The 15,730-nt window shown below is 34.0% G+C and overlaps 1 protein-coding gene and 1 pseudogene across 1 annotated transcript; both read left to right on the top strand.

Annotated features, from left to right (window-relative positions):
• The first annotated feature begins 6,892 nt into the window (after positions 1–6,892).
• LOC132173769 (zinc transporter 1-like) lies at positions 6,893–9,291 on the top strand. The gene is made up of 3 exons (XM_059585368.1): positions 6,893–7,660; positions 7,815–7,964; positions 8,792–9,291. The coding sequence occupies exons 1-3, from the start codon at positions 7,037–7,039 to the stop codon at positions 9,095–9,097; spliced, it is 1,080 nt and encodes a 359-aa protein (XP_059441351.1). The 5' UTR covers positions 6,893–7,036; the 3' UTR covers positions 9,098–9,291.
• Positions 9,292–14,510: 5,219 nt separating this feature from the next.
• Positions 14,511–15,364, top strand: LOC132174014 (ethylene-responsive transcription factor ERF061-like; annotated as a pseudogene).
• The last annotated feature ends 366 nt before the right edge of the window (positions 15,365–15,730 follow it).

Raw genomic sequence — 15,730 nt, 5'->3', positions numbered from 1 at the left:
GGTCCATTTTTCTTAATTTCCACTCATTCATTGCCACTTTTTACTTACTCTCTAAACCCTCATTAAGATTTTCTTAACCTCAATTTAAAATGGACTATTAGACCATCCGTTGAAGAGGTAGTGGTGAATTTTGGAGGACTGACATTGCTCCAAAAAAAAAAAAAAAAAATCATTGCTCCCATATACAAAGACAAAAAGCTGCGGTCCAGTAGATATGGAGCAACTTGGGCTTTCAAAGGCAAATATTATGGGAAAGGGAAATGCTACAATGCAACAAATTTCCACAATTGGCCCATCTAATTCCTAGGGGCAAAGGGCACATGGCCAATTGTAATTTTTTTTATTATTATTATTTTTTAATTTTAAATTAAAATCAAGAATATAAAATTAATCAAAAAATAAAACCACCCCAAAACCACCCCAAGGGCCAAATCTTAAAAAAAAATTGCCCTGGCCACCTCTAAAGCTAAACGGCCACCCCATAGTCACCCCTTTTTATATTTTGATTTTTTTTATATTTTGATTTTAATTTTAAAATTAAAAAATAAAATTATAAATAATTATAAATGACCATGTGCCTTTGCCACCTAAAAATTAGATAGGCCAATTGTGAAAAATTTATTGCATTGTAGCATTTCCATTGGTCAACTTAATAGAGACAAGATTGGTTAAAGTGGTGAGAATTGTAAAAGTGGGTCTTCCAGTACTAGACTTGATGCTGATGGTAGTGGGACGATATAGAAGAGGAGGAAGAATGAGTTGCCAAGTTGCCACAGGATCAGACTTTGGCCTTTTTGAAAAGATGGTATATATATATATATATATACACTCTAAGTTACCAAAGTATGACATAGAATATACAAAAACAATAAAGACTTTGAAACAAACTACATTTCTAGCTTTGATGCAAATTACAATTCTGACTTTGATATATATTATGAAGAAATGCTATAGTTTTTTTTAGTGTTCTTCTGATCATTGATATTATTTTCTAAAAAACAGGAAAAAAAAAAAAAAAAAACTTACCCCCAGTGGTCTCATATTTTTTTGAAAAATATTAGGTATTCTCTTGGTCTTATGTAGATATTATTTTCTAAAAATCTAGTAAGAGAAATAATCATATAAGGGTCAATTTCTTTTATATTTTTTTTAAAAAAAATATCCATCTAAAGCCAAAAGAACATCAAGAGAATACTTAGCATTCTTTTTATTTTTTATTTTTTTAAGAAAACAATATTCACGTAGGATTATTAAGACAACACCAAAAACAATTGTAATATTTCTCTATATCATAAGTACTAATAGATGGTATGGTATATTAAGTACTTTAGCCTTCATTAATTATCATTTATGTTGCTGCATGTTGCTGCTCATTCCGTGGCCCCTGTTTAATTATATATCTTCATGTGATGGAAAACGTTTATGATTATCTATGAAATTATCTTCAACAAAATGGGTGGCTTATACCAGGGAAAAGTTAGGTGAACATGTATCTCACTGGCCTCAAACTGGATTTGACTATATCCACTTACGACAAGGCATGCTCCTCAAAGTCATATAGATGGGCTACATAGAGGTCAAAGGAATCTAAGGAGTCAATGAATAACATATTTCGTTTTCCCATTCACCGAAAGATTTCGTTTTCCCATTCACCAAAGGATATTTCGTTTTGCCCTTTTGCCAAACAATATGAGATATTTTAACCCACAATCATGACAATTAAGAATAATGAAGTTCTAAATTAAATTTGAAATTTGAAATAAGAAAATATATTGTTTGGCTATAAAGGCTGTCAACTTATTGGTTAGGGAAAAATCTACTTTACCCTTCTAAGTTTTGAGAATTTTTTAATTTGAACCCTAAAGTTTAAAAATTGACAATGTACTCCCCTAATATTTCAAAAATTTTTAATTTAAACCTTCCGTTACTAATTTTTATTAAATTGGACGAAAATTTATGAAATTACGTAATTACCAATTTTTAAACTTTAAAGTTCAAATTAAAAAATTCCTGAAATTTTATAATGGTAAAGTAGATTTTTCCCTATTGATTAATTAAGCTGTCAAAAAAGAAAAGCCTGCTAAAAATAATAAGAGTTATCTACCTTGTAGAATTATAGTGGATTACCAACAAATTTTCAAAGTTGGCCAAGATGAGAGTCCAATGTGGGAAATCTAACTTTGAGCTCGAACCTGCATTTAGCATTGTTCTTATACAGTAAAATGGTAAGTGGTCAAAACAATCCCTCAAATGATAGAAATTTACTTGTTGATGAATTCATAAAATACTTCAAATTTCCCTCTAAAAAGGGTAATTAAGAAATAAAAAATTCTACCCACTTGATTATTAGAAACAAGTAATTCAACACATCCCCAAAAAATTAAAAAAAAAAAAAAATAACTCTTAATTTGGAATGGAAGAAATAACATATACCAATAGTTTTGATCAAACGATCAATTTAAGGTTCTATTTGTTTCGACGTAAAATATTTTTTTTGTTGAAAAATATTTTCTGCGAAAAATAATTTTTGATGTTTGGCATGTACAGGAAATCATAAAATTGTTTTATATTTTTTTTATTCAATTATATTAAACTTTAAATTACGATAATGTCCTAACCGAGTCCTAGAAAAGTTCCAACAGTGGTTCAATTAGGTCCCGACGAAGTCTTGATGGTGGCTCCGCCGAATCCTAGCAATGTCATGACTAGGTCTCGACGAGTCCCGATCAAATACAAGCAGTGTCCCAATTGAGTCTCAGATGAGTTCTAACCGGGTCCTGACAAAGTCTTAATTGTGGCTTCGTCGAGTCCTAGAGATGTCCCGACCAGGTCCCAACAAGTTGTGCTCCTGTTCTGATCGGGTTCCAACAAGTCCCGATCGAGTCCATGCGGTGTCCCGACTAGGTCCCAGCTGAGTTCCTGACTGAGTCTCGACGGTGTCCCAACAGAGTCCTAGCGGAATCTCAATCGGGTCCCGGCGGGGTCCCGATCGGATCCTGGTAAGGGTAGGCAAAAAACAGCCCAACCCGCCTAGCCGGGTTTTAGTGTTTTTTTGGCGGATACTGGTTGAAAAAATGAAACCCGTGCGGGTTGGGTCAGGCCGCTGGTATAGTTTTTTTAAAAGAGGCAGGTACTCGACCCGCTCCTATCCGCCCCGCCCATGATGCTTAAAACCCTAAATTCCTAATATCCTCTCATTTCACGCACCGTCCAAACTCTCCAGACCCAGCACCTCTCTCACTCTCTCGGTCTCTTGAGTCTCTTAGTCTCCTCTCTCAGACTTACTCTCGTCAGAACTACTCCTCTCTCACTCTTGCCGGCGGAGGATTTCTTGAACCGTACCGCTCCTCTCTCTCACTCTCTAGGAAGTGAACTAACACGCTCTCTCTCTCTAGTCTCATGACTCTCACGGTCTCATCCCTCGGCATCAAGTAAAGAAATCTCATCTTCGGTAAAAAAATCAATCCCAACCCAATTTTTTTTGAAAATACTATCAAAAAAAATCAAATCCAGTGGATACCCGACCCGCCTCAACCAACCCGACAATTTAAACCCGCCCGCCCAACTCGAAAAATCGGTGGATAACCCACATTGTATACGGGTTTTGGGTATGGTTTTTTCAAACCTGCCTCGGTAGGGTTGAGTAGCCGAAAAATGCCAAAACCCGCCCGAACAGACCCCGTGTCCACCCCTAGATCCTGGCAATGTTCTAATGGAGTCTTGGCGACGTCATGACTGAGTATGTCGGTTTGCGAATGAAATGTTCAAACTCAAAAAAATAATTTATGGTTTTCAAAAATGAAAATCATTTTACAAAAATTAAAGAGGCTTTTTTGGTCGAACCAAAAACATTTTCTGTTAAATATTATTTTCTTTTGTACCAAACACTCGAAAATACAAAAAAAAAATATTTTATAAACATCATTTTACACCGAAACAAGCAGAGCCTAAAACAAAACCATGACTAATTATGTTTGAGTAGCTTATTATAAGTTAAACCAATATGTAAAGTTGAAGAAAATGAATTATTTAGATTTACATAAGCATGATATTTCTTGTGTCTTAAAAATAGAAAGAAGCCTCTACACACTACACAACTTGTATTTTAATAAAATAGACCCTTTTTAAATCTAAGATGCTAAATAAACAAACATTTGAGTATTTAAAAAATCTAAATGTGTTTAATGACAGTTCACACAGGATTTTGGTTCACACAATTGGGGTCAAAAGGGGAAAAGCACACAAATGCTAAAGAGGGATACGTGCTTTCCAAGACCCAGCCGTATTTAATGCTAAAGAAAGTGTACAATTTTGTAATAGCCCAAGAATGACGACATAGGGGGTGTTTGTAAACAACACCCCCATCACACCGCACTGTTTATGGATTACGGTACTGTTTATGGATAAAAATAATAATAATAATAATTAATATGAAAAAATAAAAAATTTTGTTTTTGTAGTGATTTTTTTATTTGAATAGTAATAAAAAGTAAATAATTGGATATAAAAAATGAATGATTTGATATAAAAATAAGAATATTTTTTTGAGAAAAAAATGAAGTGAATAGTGTGGTGGATGTAGGGAAATGTGAGGGGGGTTTAACAAACACCTCCTAAATATCCACATTCTTTAAGGCTGTGTTTGGCAAAAGGCTATATTTGGCAAAGGGTTGGACCAAACTGAATCCAAAAATAAATTTTTTTTTTAAAAAAATATATTAACTTTAACATTTTTATTTTTTACATCACATCAATTATTTTTTATTATTATTTAAATAAAAAAATTATTACAAAACAAATTTTTTTCATTTTTTTATACAAAATATATATATTTTTTTTCTCATATCAATTAAATCTGTACCATTTCACTCCCTTTTCCATTACATTGCCGAACACAGCCTGAAAGACTTTCTGTGGAACCAAGCAAGCAGTATGGGGCGAAGCAGTCCAAGTTACTTACTTTAAATAAAGTGATTGCATGACAACATTGTGTCTTCATCTTCCTTTCATCTTCCTTAAACCTGTCATTATCTCAACTGCCTCGACAAACCTCATTTTATGGGTTTTTCTTTTGTATTTCTAGCTCTCTAACTATATATAAAGCCTTTCCATTACCTCATCATCACTTTGCAAATTACTAAATTATTCTCATAAATTTCAAGATTGCCCCCTACTTTCCAACAACATAAAGTTTCAAAGAAACAAACCAAAGGGTTTTTGGATGCTTCTTGAAGAAAAGAGTGTCGGCCTTTACCTAGGATGTCAATTTGTGCTTGTTGCATTTAGATAAACGGTCACCTTAAAAATTGCTAATCTTAAATATTATAGGTCAAAATATGAGTATAAAATTATATAAATTAATTACTTTAATTTGATTCAATTAATTAAAAACGTAAAATCTATTAATTCTATATTGAATCCATACGTAAGACTTACGCGTAAATTATTGACTACCTTGTTCTTTAGCCAATGGCATTTAGCGCAATAATGGAAGGACAAACATGTTAGTCACATGCTGATGGCCTAGGTACAATTTGTCTCTTCAATATTATTGATCAGAGCAGTGGGACCGGGGTATCCCATGGTCCCCCCAAATAAGGGAAAAACAAAAATTTATAAGTAAAAAAAAAAAAAAAAAGGTAAAGTAATGTTTTAAGTTTAGTTATTTAGCCCCTCTCCAAAAAAAAATTGGCCCTATTTTTAGAGTTTTTGGCTATATCCAAAAAAAAAATTTTGGCCATATTTTTTATTTTTTTGGGCCATACCCATTAAGTTTTATTTTTTAATTTTTGGTCATTACTTTCAAATGTCCATTTTTTTGGCTCTTACTTTTAAATACTCACTTTTTTGGCCCTTACGTTAGTCTTCAGTTCATAAAAAACAACCAAAATAATTTTTTTTAATAAAAAAATTCTAAAGAACGGAAAAAAAAATTTGGTTAACCCCCTCCCATAAAATTTTCTGGCTTCGTCCTTAGATGCATTGCTCATGGCCTTGGATCCTTCTAGTAAAAAAGAGTGTCGTAACAATTCGTGTTCGTATATCACGTTCAGATTGTGTTGAATTATGGATATAAGATTTCATAAACCAATCATGATTTGACCTATTTATTTAAACGGGTCAAATCCTTCAATCATAACTTGTTAATTTCGTGTTGGATTCGTATCAAGTTTGTGGGTCGAATCAAAACTTATCAGTTCTCCTATATTTAAACAGATCAAATCATTCAACTATAACTCATTAATTTTGGATTGAATTCGTATCAAGTTTATGGATTGAGTCAAAACTCATCGATTCTCATATCGGGTATGTATCAAGTCAATATATAAGCATAAAACTACATAAATTAACCATAACCCAATTCATTTTAAAAATATATATATATATATATATATATAAAATAAAAAAATAAAAAAAAAATAAAAAAAACCAATCAAATATATACACTCCAAAATTTTGTCAATTTTACCAATCACCTCAAGAATTGACAACCCATGGCATTTAGCGAGAGGAAGGAAGGAAGGAAGGACCAAGCAAATAATTGCCTTCGTATCTCCTCAAAATAGTAGATGCACTGCTCATGGCCGACGACCATAGTCCGTCAACGGGCCCACATAAAACAGCTGTACATCATCATCATCACCATTCCTTAATTGCTTTCCATGTAAGCCAATCACTTGGGGGGGGGCGGGGTTCCTTAAATTACAAGGCATCCAACCCACGTGCATAACACACGACCTACATATTAATAGTCTAGTCAATTGTAATTATATTATATATGTGTACGTAGAATTTTTTTTCCCTTAATTAATCTGTATTTTTATTATTTAATAAATTCTCTTTAACAATATAAGATGCTCAGATATTGTCCATCCGTTGATTATCCCTGTTTTTCTCATCCAATGCTTTGAAAAGAAGCAGCATAAACCCCTTCTTTTTCCTATCTATATAACAAGAAAACTCGATCGGGCCATTTCACAGACACCCAATCTCCAAAATTCCCATATCTTTCTCCATCTCCCTCCTACCACACGCCATGATCAATCTTGGAGCTTCTTCCTTCAACATCTTCAACCTCTTATTTCTTCTAATACTTCTCTCCTCCACTCCCTATGTAGTGTCGGGAGAGTGCACGTGCGAGGCAGAGACCACAGAGAAGAACAAAGGGGAAGCACTCAAATACAAAATAGCTTCGATTGCGACCATTCTTTTCACCGGTGCGGTGGGGGTGAGCATCCCTTTGCTGGGGAAGAGGATTCCGACTCTAAGGCCTGAACATGATATCTTCTTCATGATCAAGGCGTTCGCGGCGGGGGTGATTTTGGCAACCGGGTTTATCCACATACTTCCCGACGCTTTTGAGAGATTGACATCTCCCTGCCTCAACAAAAATCCATGGGGGAAATTTCCTTTCACTGGCTTCATTGCCATGGTGTCTGCTATAGGGACGTTAATGGTGGATTCATTCGCGACGGGGTTTTATACGAGGCTGCACTTTAAGAATAGTAAGCAGTTGAGTCCTGATGAAGAGGAGGGCAATAAGCATGCCGGTCACTTACATGTCCATACACATGCCACTCATGGCCATGCTCATGGCTCCGCCGCCCACCCCGAGGAGTTGAATATGGCGGAGCTCATCCGTTTTCGTGTTATATCACAAGTAAGATTAATTCTTTTTTTTTTTTTTTTTTTTCTCTTTAACTGAAAAGGGCGGGCGAAGAGACTAACTAAAAACCAGTTACCGGACGGAATGAATATGATGCAACATCATAGTAATACATGTGATTACATGTTTGGTGGGTGTTTTGTTGTAGGTGTTGGAGATGGGAATTGTGGCTCATTCGGTGATAATCGGAATATCTTTGGGTGCTTCTCAGAGCACAAAGACAATAAAACCTCTGCTGGCAGCCCTGTCTTTTCATCAGTTTTTTGAAGGGTTGGGTCTCGGCGGTTGCATCTCTCAGGTATCACAACCGGGAATGAAGAAAACTCTGAACCAGTTGCTGCGTTGTCACAAAATAATATTCAGCATCTTTGAAATTTTGGGTGGAGTTTTTTAAAAAAATTCAACAATGGGAGTTGTAGATGTTGTCACAATGAGCACATCCTCCGTTTTTAGTGACTTTTCGTTGCCAGAAAAGAAAAGAAATAACCTGAAAATTAAAGAATGCCCTTAATTTTTTAAAATTTAGAAAATAGATTACCCTTTAATTAATTACACCCAAATGGTCAATTTTCATGCTGAAAAGTTTAAAATGAAATTGATTTTTTTTTTTTAAATGATAAAGTTTGGGACCCCATTCACAAATTATCACTTTTGTGTGAAAGAAATATTTACTCAAACTATTTCTCTTTATTTTATATATACCATAAACCTTGTAACTTTTTTATTTTTTTTAATGAGTAATGTTACATGTTCAACTCTTATATGATTGAGTTGACATGACAGCCTTTATTTGCCTTTGAATAAACTTTTATTAAATATATATATATATATATATACAAAGGCATATGGCACTGCTAAATCAGTCGATAAGATGATAAATAAGTATTTAAAATTTTTTTTAATATATATATAGCATAAATTTTATTGCTTATAGTAAATGTTGTCATCCCTTCTTTTCATTGCCAGTAAAGAAATAATCTGAAAAGTTCAAGATGATAAAAGTGTGGGCAGCCACTCACAAATTGTCAACAAACTAAAACATATATAATATATATAATATATTTTTCATTGCTGTCATTTTTTTATATATATACCATAATTTATTTTGTTGCTTTTTTTTTGTAGGCGAAATTCAAGACTACTTCTGCGGCAATAATGGCAACATTTTTCTCCCTCACAACCCCTCTAGGAATAGCAATTGGGATTGGAATATCAAGTGTTTACAATGAGAATAGCCCAACTTCTTTGATTGTTGAAGGGGTTTTTGACGCTGCTTCTGCTGGGATCTTGATTTACATGGCACTTGTTGACCTATTAGCTGCAGATTTCATGAACCCAAGAGTTCAAAGCAATTTGAAAATTCATTTAGGGGCAAATATCTCACTTCTTCTTGGAGCTGGTTGTATGTCTTTCATCGCCAAATGGGCTTGATTTTTTCAGCACAATGTATGTATGTGGTTGTACCAAAAAATTTCACGCCAAAATGGAAAGCAAACACTACAGCTCATCATTTAGCAAAGGCCGCAATTTCGTAGTTAGTTGAGCATGTTTAGATGAAAGATTACCCCATTTTTAACCTTAATATTGTACTCGATCTAGATGTTTTGTCTTGATTTTTTAATGAAAGTGCAAAAAAAAAATTAAAAAAATTAAAAACCATAGAGAAAGAAAAAGGAGCGTGCCATTTTGAGAAGAGGATGTCCTTTTTACTTTACCATTACCATATTTACATTAAAACGTATTGCTTTCTAACATATACAAACATTGTCGTGGCTCACGTTCATTCGCAAAGGTTTAGCTAATTAACCCAAAGAAATAACACCAAAACTAAGTATATAAAACCATGGTCAAAGCAATTTTTCAGTTTTTTTTTTTAATTATAATTATTACTATATTATATATATTTTGAGTATTTTAGTAATTTTGGCACAATTCCAATAAAAACAAATGTGTTATCAGTTATCACCAAACTAATTAAGAAATATGATTAGCTATTTCATTCCACATTCTCTCATTTCCGGTAATAGCTATTTATTTTCTTAATGAATTGTCATTCTACATACCAAACGAGACTATGGCCTTCGAAGTTGTTAACAATCTAATAGATTGTCCAACTTCTCAATGATTGGAAAATTTTTATTATGTCAAGAAAAATAGTTAGCAATTTCATTTAGAAGGTTCCCAAAGCGTGTCATGCATTTTTTGCTTAATAATAATAATAATAATAAGAAGAAGAAGAAGCGTATCATATAGTCTCAACCTTACATCACCTTATACCACCTTAATAAATCTCAAGAGACACCATACATTACAATAAGAGATATGATAGGGCCGGGGCTTAACTGAGTTTTATCTAAGACCAAACTTTTACTTACGTGGCACAAAGTCACATAAGAGTTATGTCAACTTCAAAATTGAAATTTAAAAAAATAGACAAAAATCAAAACATATGTCCACAAAAGTTGTGTCTTAGATGAAATGCAGTAAAACAATTTATGGATTATGTATAGATTGAAGACATTTCCAGTTGTATACGTGAAATTGTAACCTCGGAGTACTATGCTCTATTTTCTTAGAACTTTGGCTTTAGATTTTTCATGAATGAATGAAGATTTGAAACTTTTGTTAAAAAAATTATGTAAATAACCCAAAATAAATTTATTTTGTTTTGTTTTTTATGTAACATTTAGAGCTGAGACATTTATATATATATTGGTTAAATATAGAGATGGAATTCAACCCAGTTTTTTGGAAATTTTGTTGGGATGTAACTAAAAATCTTAACGGATAGGAGACATTGAAAAAAATTAAAAGTTCGATACACTAAATTGAGGGGTTTTGAACTTTATGAAGGATATTGCAAAAGGAGTGACAATTCAAGAGGTTTTAACTGAAGTTTCCCCAATTTTTTTTTATAAAGATTGATCGGGAGATTTGTTGGGACTGACATATCAATATTGTGTAATAATTGTGAGATAAAAATATGATTTCTGAGCTTCTAGCATTACTCTTTGTCTAAAGATCTTATGTTTCTAGCATTAAAATATGTTGAAAGAATGCATTTCCAACGTGTCAAGTAGAGAAGTGTGGAATCAAGATTTGATTTGAAGGATAAGAAATTAGAGAACCTAGCATAATATCAAAAGCACTTTATACAATATAAAACAGAAGAACCTTTGTTCTAGGGGTGCTTAATTGAAGCTAAAATTAATGAGAAAGAAAACCCCAATTACACAAATTAATTAAATTCATGATCTAGCAATTCTATATTGCCAAGGCTGTCCTAAGAGAGCAAAGAGGGTACGAATTTTATTTTATTTTTTGAAAAGGGAAGTAGATTCAAATCTTAAAAAGAGCCTTGCTCAGTGTTTACAAAGTCCCAAATGCTAATTGGGAAGTTATCAGTCCATAGTATCTCTTGATTGACCTGAAGAGCCAGTTTTGCAATATTATGAGCCACGCCATTACCCTGTCAAGGAAAATAACGCGTTACATGTTTGTTTCATTAAGCAAGATATCGCATACATTATATATTTATGCCCAGACTCAAAAATTTGAATGGAAGAATAACATGTATTCCCTCTTGATATTGTCATAGCTGATAGTTGTATGATTTCATTTTTTTCACTTCAAAAATTATATATATATATAATAAAAAATCCTAATAGAATGGGGTCATTGAATGAAATTGAGAGTTCGATACCCTTTATTGAGAGTTTTTAAACTTGAAGGTAGTGTCAGAAAGAGTGGACGTTTTGAGAGGTTTTTTGAACTTTTCCATTTTTTTTACAAGTACTAATTCAAAGGCTAATTTTTAAGAGAAAAAATTCTATAGTTTGAAATTTAATTGCTTAAATTTGCTCCACAATTTATTATTCATAGCAGATTATCTAAAAGGTTGGCCTTCTTTCCATGCAGGCAAAATTCAGGTCAAGGTCTACAGCAATAATGGCAACATTTTTCTCACTCACAACCCCAGTAGGGATTGCTATTGGCATTGGAATATCAAGTACTTACAACGATAGCAGCCCAATTGCTCTAATTGTTGAAAGGACTTTGAATGCTCTTGCAGCTGGGATTCTGATTTATATGGCCCTCGTTGACCTGCTAGCACAAGATTTCATGAACCCTAGAGTGCAAAATAATCTGAGGATCCAATTAGGGGCAAATATCTCACTTCTTCTTGGGGCTGGATGCATGTCTGTCTTGGCTAAATGGGCTTGAATTTTAAACCACTCTTTATATTCTTGCCTTGAATTTACACCATAAAGAAATTAATTAATATGAAGTACATCAAGGGTTTTTTTGCTTGTTTTCAGTTGACTACCCCATCCTATACACTCGATCTTGACCTCCAATTTTGCTGTAACTTTATTTATTTGTCATCTCTTTAGTGAAGTATATTTTTCTTTTGGGAAAAGTACACATGCCCTCATCAAATTATTGCATTTTATTGTCAATTTCCCACCCAAACTACCAATTGTGTCGATATTGTTGGGAATTGTATCCAAAACTCCAATTGATTGGATAAAGTTTTTGAATAGAACAAAAGACATATACGTTTATTTTTATATGGCATAGATACATGTGACTGTATATTGTTCGATTAAATGCATGTGAGATCCCTAAGATGCATTGTATTTGAGTGATGGTGTGTGTGTATCACAGAAGATCATACTCAAGGGTCCTTGTAACTTATTAAAATAGTACTTGTTTGTAGTCGTAAATGGAATTGGAATTCCATATAGACTATAACATGGTAAACCTCAAGTGACTGATCTTGGTCATGAGAAGCAGGGAGGCTTCAGATTAATATGTTGGGGGTATTGACAAGGTTGTGTCATACACCTAACAAGACCATGTGAGTCATCAATTATATATATTGTTACAACAATTGATGTATTTGCACAATGTCTTAACATTTACTCTAAATCCGAAGAAGTTAGTAAACTCAGATGTGAAAGTGTTGATTATTTTGATTTATTTAAGAGTGATACCTATCATCGTTCGATAGTACGCAATACATTGGGTAATTACATCTAACATTGTAGGAACATCAACTTCAAGAAGGAATTCAAATCATTTGTCAGTTAACGAAGAAATAAGGAATATTCCCCTTATTTTAGATTTAATTGGAAAAATTATCTTAAAAGCTCAGGCCCGAGTGTTTTCAATAGTTACACTAAAAACTTATATATATGTACAAGGTGAGATGTAATCTCACAAAGTACATAAGGATAATCATGAATTTAAATTAGAAACTCAAGGAAAAGAGGTAGTGAACAAAGTGACAGTAGGAAAAGACTTTGGTTCGACTACGAAATGATTCCATGGAGGGGTAATATATATAATAAGTACATCGCGAGAATTAATTGATTAAATAAAAAATAATCATTAGAGTGCAGTCACAATTGTTTAGTGGAATTAATTGTGATTAAATAGTGTCGTGTGATATGATCTTGAAATTAAGATATGTTCACAGGCTTGTTAAGCTAATGATATTTTACCTTAGGTCCCTCTTTGAACTGATATAAATTGACTTGGCAATTATATCCTTCCTCAAGTATTTATTTATTTACTGGCATGCTTTATTTTTAATAAAACATGGGCAAAAAGATTTATTTAATCTTGTTCGTTAGTTGGAGAATAGTAATTAAATAGAGCACTAGGCTCATAATTTAATTTTAATTTATTGGGTTTGTTAAATAACTTTGGGCTATATGGAATTAATTCCAAATGGCTAAAGTTAATTAAATGAAGATTGGGCTTGAGGATAAAGCCCAAGCCCAAGTGACAAACCAAGTGGAAGTGGGCTAGGGCTAAAAGCCCTAGCATAGGCGCATGGGGAGAATATTTTCTCCCCATGGCCTTGTGGTTCAAGGGGCAAGGGAGGTCATTTTGACCCCCTTGGCCGTGTACTACATGGACTGGGATTAGAAATCCCAGTCCCACATTGTTTAGAATTCCATCTTCTCTTGGGTTCTTCGTATTATAAATAGATGAACAATTGAGAGCAAAATTATACCTTTGATTCAATGCTTGTGATTTTTGTGAAAGACAAAAACACAACTCCACTCTCCTTTTAGGGTGTATACACAGCCAAGTAGGGAGAAATTATCTCCAAAGTTTTGCTTCTAGTTTTTCTCTTTTTCTTGAGAACACTTTGTGAGCTCACACTCATAGTCATATTCAGTTATCAAATAAAAGATCTTATAGAGAAATATTCACCACAATTAATTGAAGATCTTGACGTTCTTGATCTACAATCAAGTGTTCAAGAAATTCTTCGTGAATATGATGAAGAACATAAAGATGTTCTTAAAGTTTATGAGGAACACGAAGAATACAAAGAAGGCGAGATGAGTATGCACGAATACTTGAAGTTTGCAAGCATGTTGGAACTTCAATTACTTGAAGTTTGCATATCGGGGCCACCCTTAGGGCTATTAAGGGTGGCCGCTTTTATTTCAGTTTTTTTTTTTTTTCATTTGAAAAAAAAATTGAAAAAATATATATAAAAAATAAAAAAATAAAAAAAAGGCCATCCAAACTGACAGTCATTTGCGAGTTGGCCCCCCTATGTTCAAAATGTACTAAAGTAGCAAAACAAAGTACCAAAATGTATCAAAATGGCCACTCCGTTAGTCAGCCCCGTCAATTTGGATGGAAAATGCATCACATGCCATCCACGTGCTATTTTTTTACTTGAAGTTACGAAAATGCCCTTTTGTGAAAACATAAATTTTATCCCCTCAAGTGACGTTGTTTGGCCTAACTCTTCTTCCCACACATTGTTTTTCTACCAATTTTTTGGGAAAACAACGCTGGAAAATCTTCCATAACTATGGATGCAATCCAGGACCAGAACCTTCCCTTCACATTCAACGACGGTGACGATATCAAATACTCCTTATCGCAATTCTTACTAACAGGGGGCACAAACACCTTGGACTTTTCTCGCATTGCCCTCCATCAAACACCATTGCCAACCCGTTTTTTTGAGCCTTTGGGCTCCTATGTTTACCTTCGCCAAAGATATCTTCTCCAGCAGTTTTGCCATGAAAGCCAAGCAAACAGCGCGCTTGCTCGCACTTCGGCGATGAACCCACTTCAGAGCTCTTTATGCACAAGCTCTTACAAAGCCCGTACAAGAAAAAACTATACACAGGAGTGAGATAAAGGCATTGGGGCAAATGGGTCGTTGAGATTCGACTACCCCATAACAGAGTGAGAGTCTGGTTGGGTACCTACAACAAGGCTGAAGCCTATGCTTATGCCTACGACCGAGCTGCTTATAAGCTTCGTGGCGAATACGCACACTTGAATTTTTCAAATCTTACGGATCCAAGCGAGTTAGGATTCCGAGATTGTGAGAAATTGAATGCCTTGAAAAACTCGATGGATGCCAAAATTCAAGCTATTTGTCAGAAGGTGAAAAGAGAGAGAGCTAAAAAGAATGGGAAGAAAAGCGGTGTAGGTTGTGGTGGTGGTAATGGCAACGAGGTTGTAAAGGCAATGAAGGTTGATTCATCGTCATCTTTGTTGTCGTTACTGTGGTCGCTGTTGGCTCTTGGTGACAGTTGGGGCAGTGAATGGCTATCATCGGCGGTTTCCGAAGAAGAGTTAGGCCAAACGACATCGCTTGTGGGGGATAAAATTTCTGTTTTCACAAAAGGGCATTTTCGTAACTTCAAGTAAAAAAATAGCACATGGATAGTACATGATGCATTTCCATCCAAATTGACGGGGTTGACTAATGGAGTGGCCATTTTGACACATTTTAGTACTTTGTTGGGCTACTTTAGTACCTTTTGAACATTGAGGGGGCCAACTTGCAAATGGCTGTCAGTTTGGGAAGCCTTTTTATATTTTTCCCAAAAAAATAATATGTGGTTTTTCATAATTTTGATTCCAATTTTTGGATGTGTGGTGTTACCAAACTAAGGAATAGGAATAAGTATTCTATTACACACTCTTCTATTCCTAGTAGTAGCTATTCATTTTTCAATGGATTAGACATTTCGCGAACTAAACGAGGCCTAAGGGAAAGATCATGGGAATATG

The sequence above is a fragment of the Corylus avellana genome, chromosome ca3 (assembly GCF_901000735.1).
Source record: "Corylus avellana chromosome ca3, CavTom2PMs-1.0".
In the NCBI taxonomy this organism is placed as follows: domain Eukaryota; kingdom Viridiplantae; phylum Streptophyta; class Magnoliopsida; order Fagales; family Betulaceae; genus Corylus; species Corylus avellana.
This window is presented reverse-complemented; position numbering and strand designations above follow the sequence as displayed.

Excerpts from the sequence above, each read along its gene's own strand:
- LOC132173769 (XM_059585368.1), top strand. The coding sequence starts at position 7,037 with ATGATCAATCTTGGAGCTTCTTCCTTCAACATCTTCAACCTCTTATTT. Across the intron at positions 7,661-7,814 it reads GTTTTCGTGTTATATCACAA|GTGTTGGAGATGGGAATTGT; the intron begins GTAAGATTAATT and ends GTTTTGTTGTAG. Across the intron at positions 7,965-8,791 it reads TCGGCGGTTGCATCTCTCAG|GCGAAATTCAAGACTACTTC; the intron begins GTATCACAACCG and ends TTTTTTTTGTAG.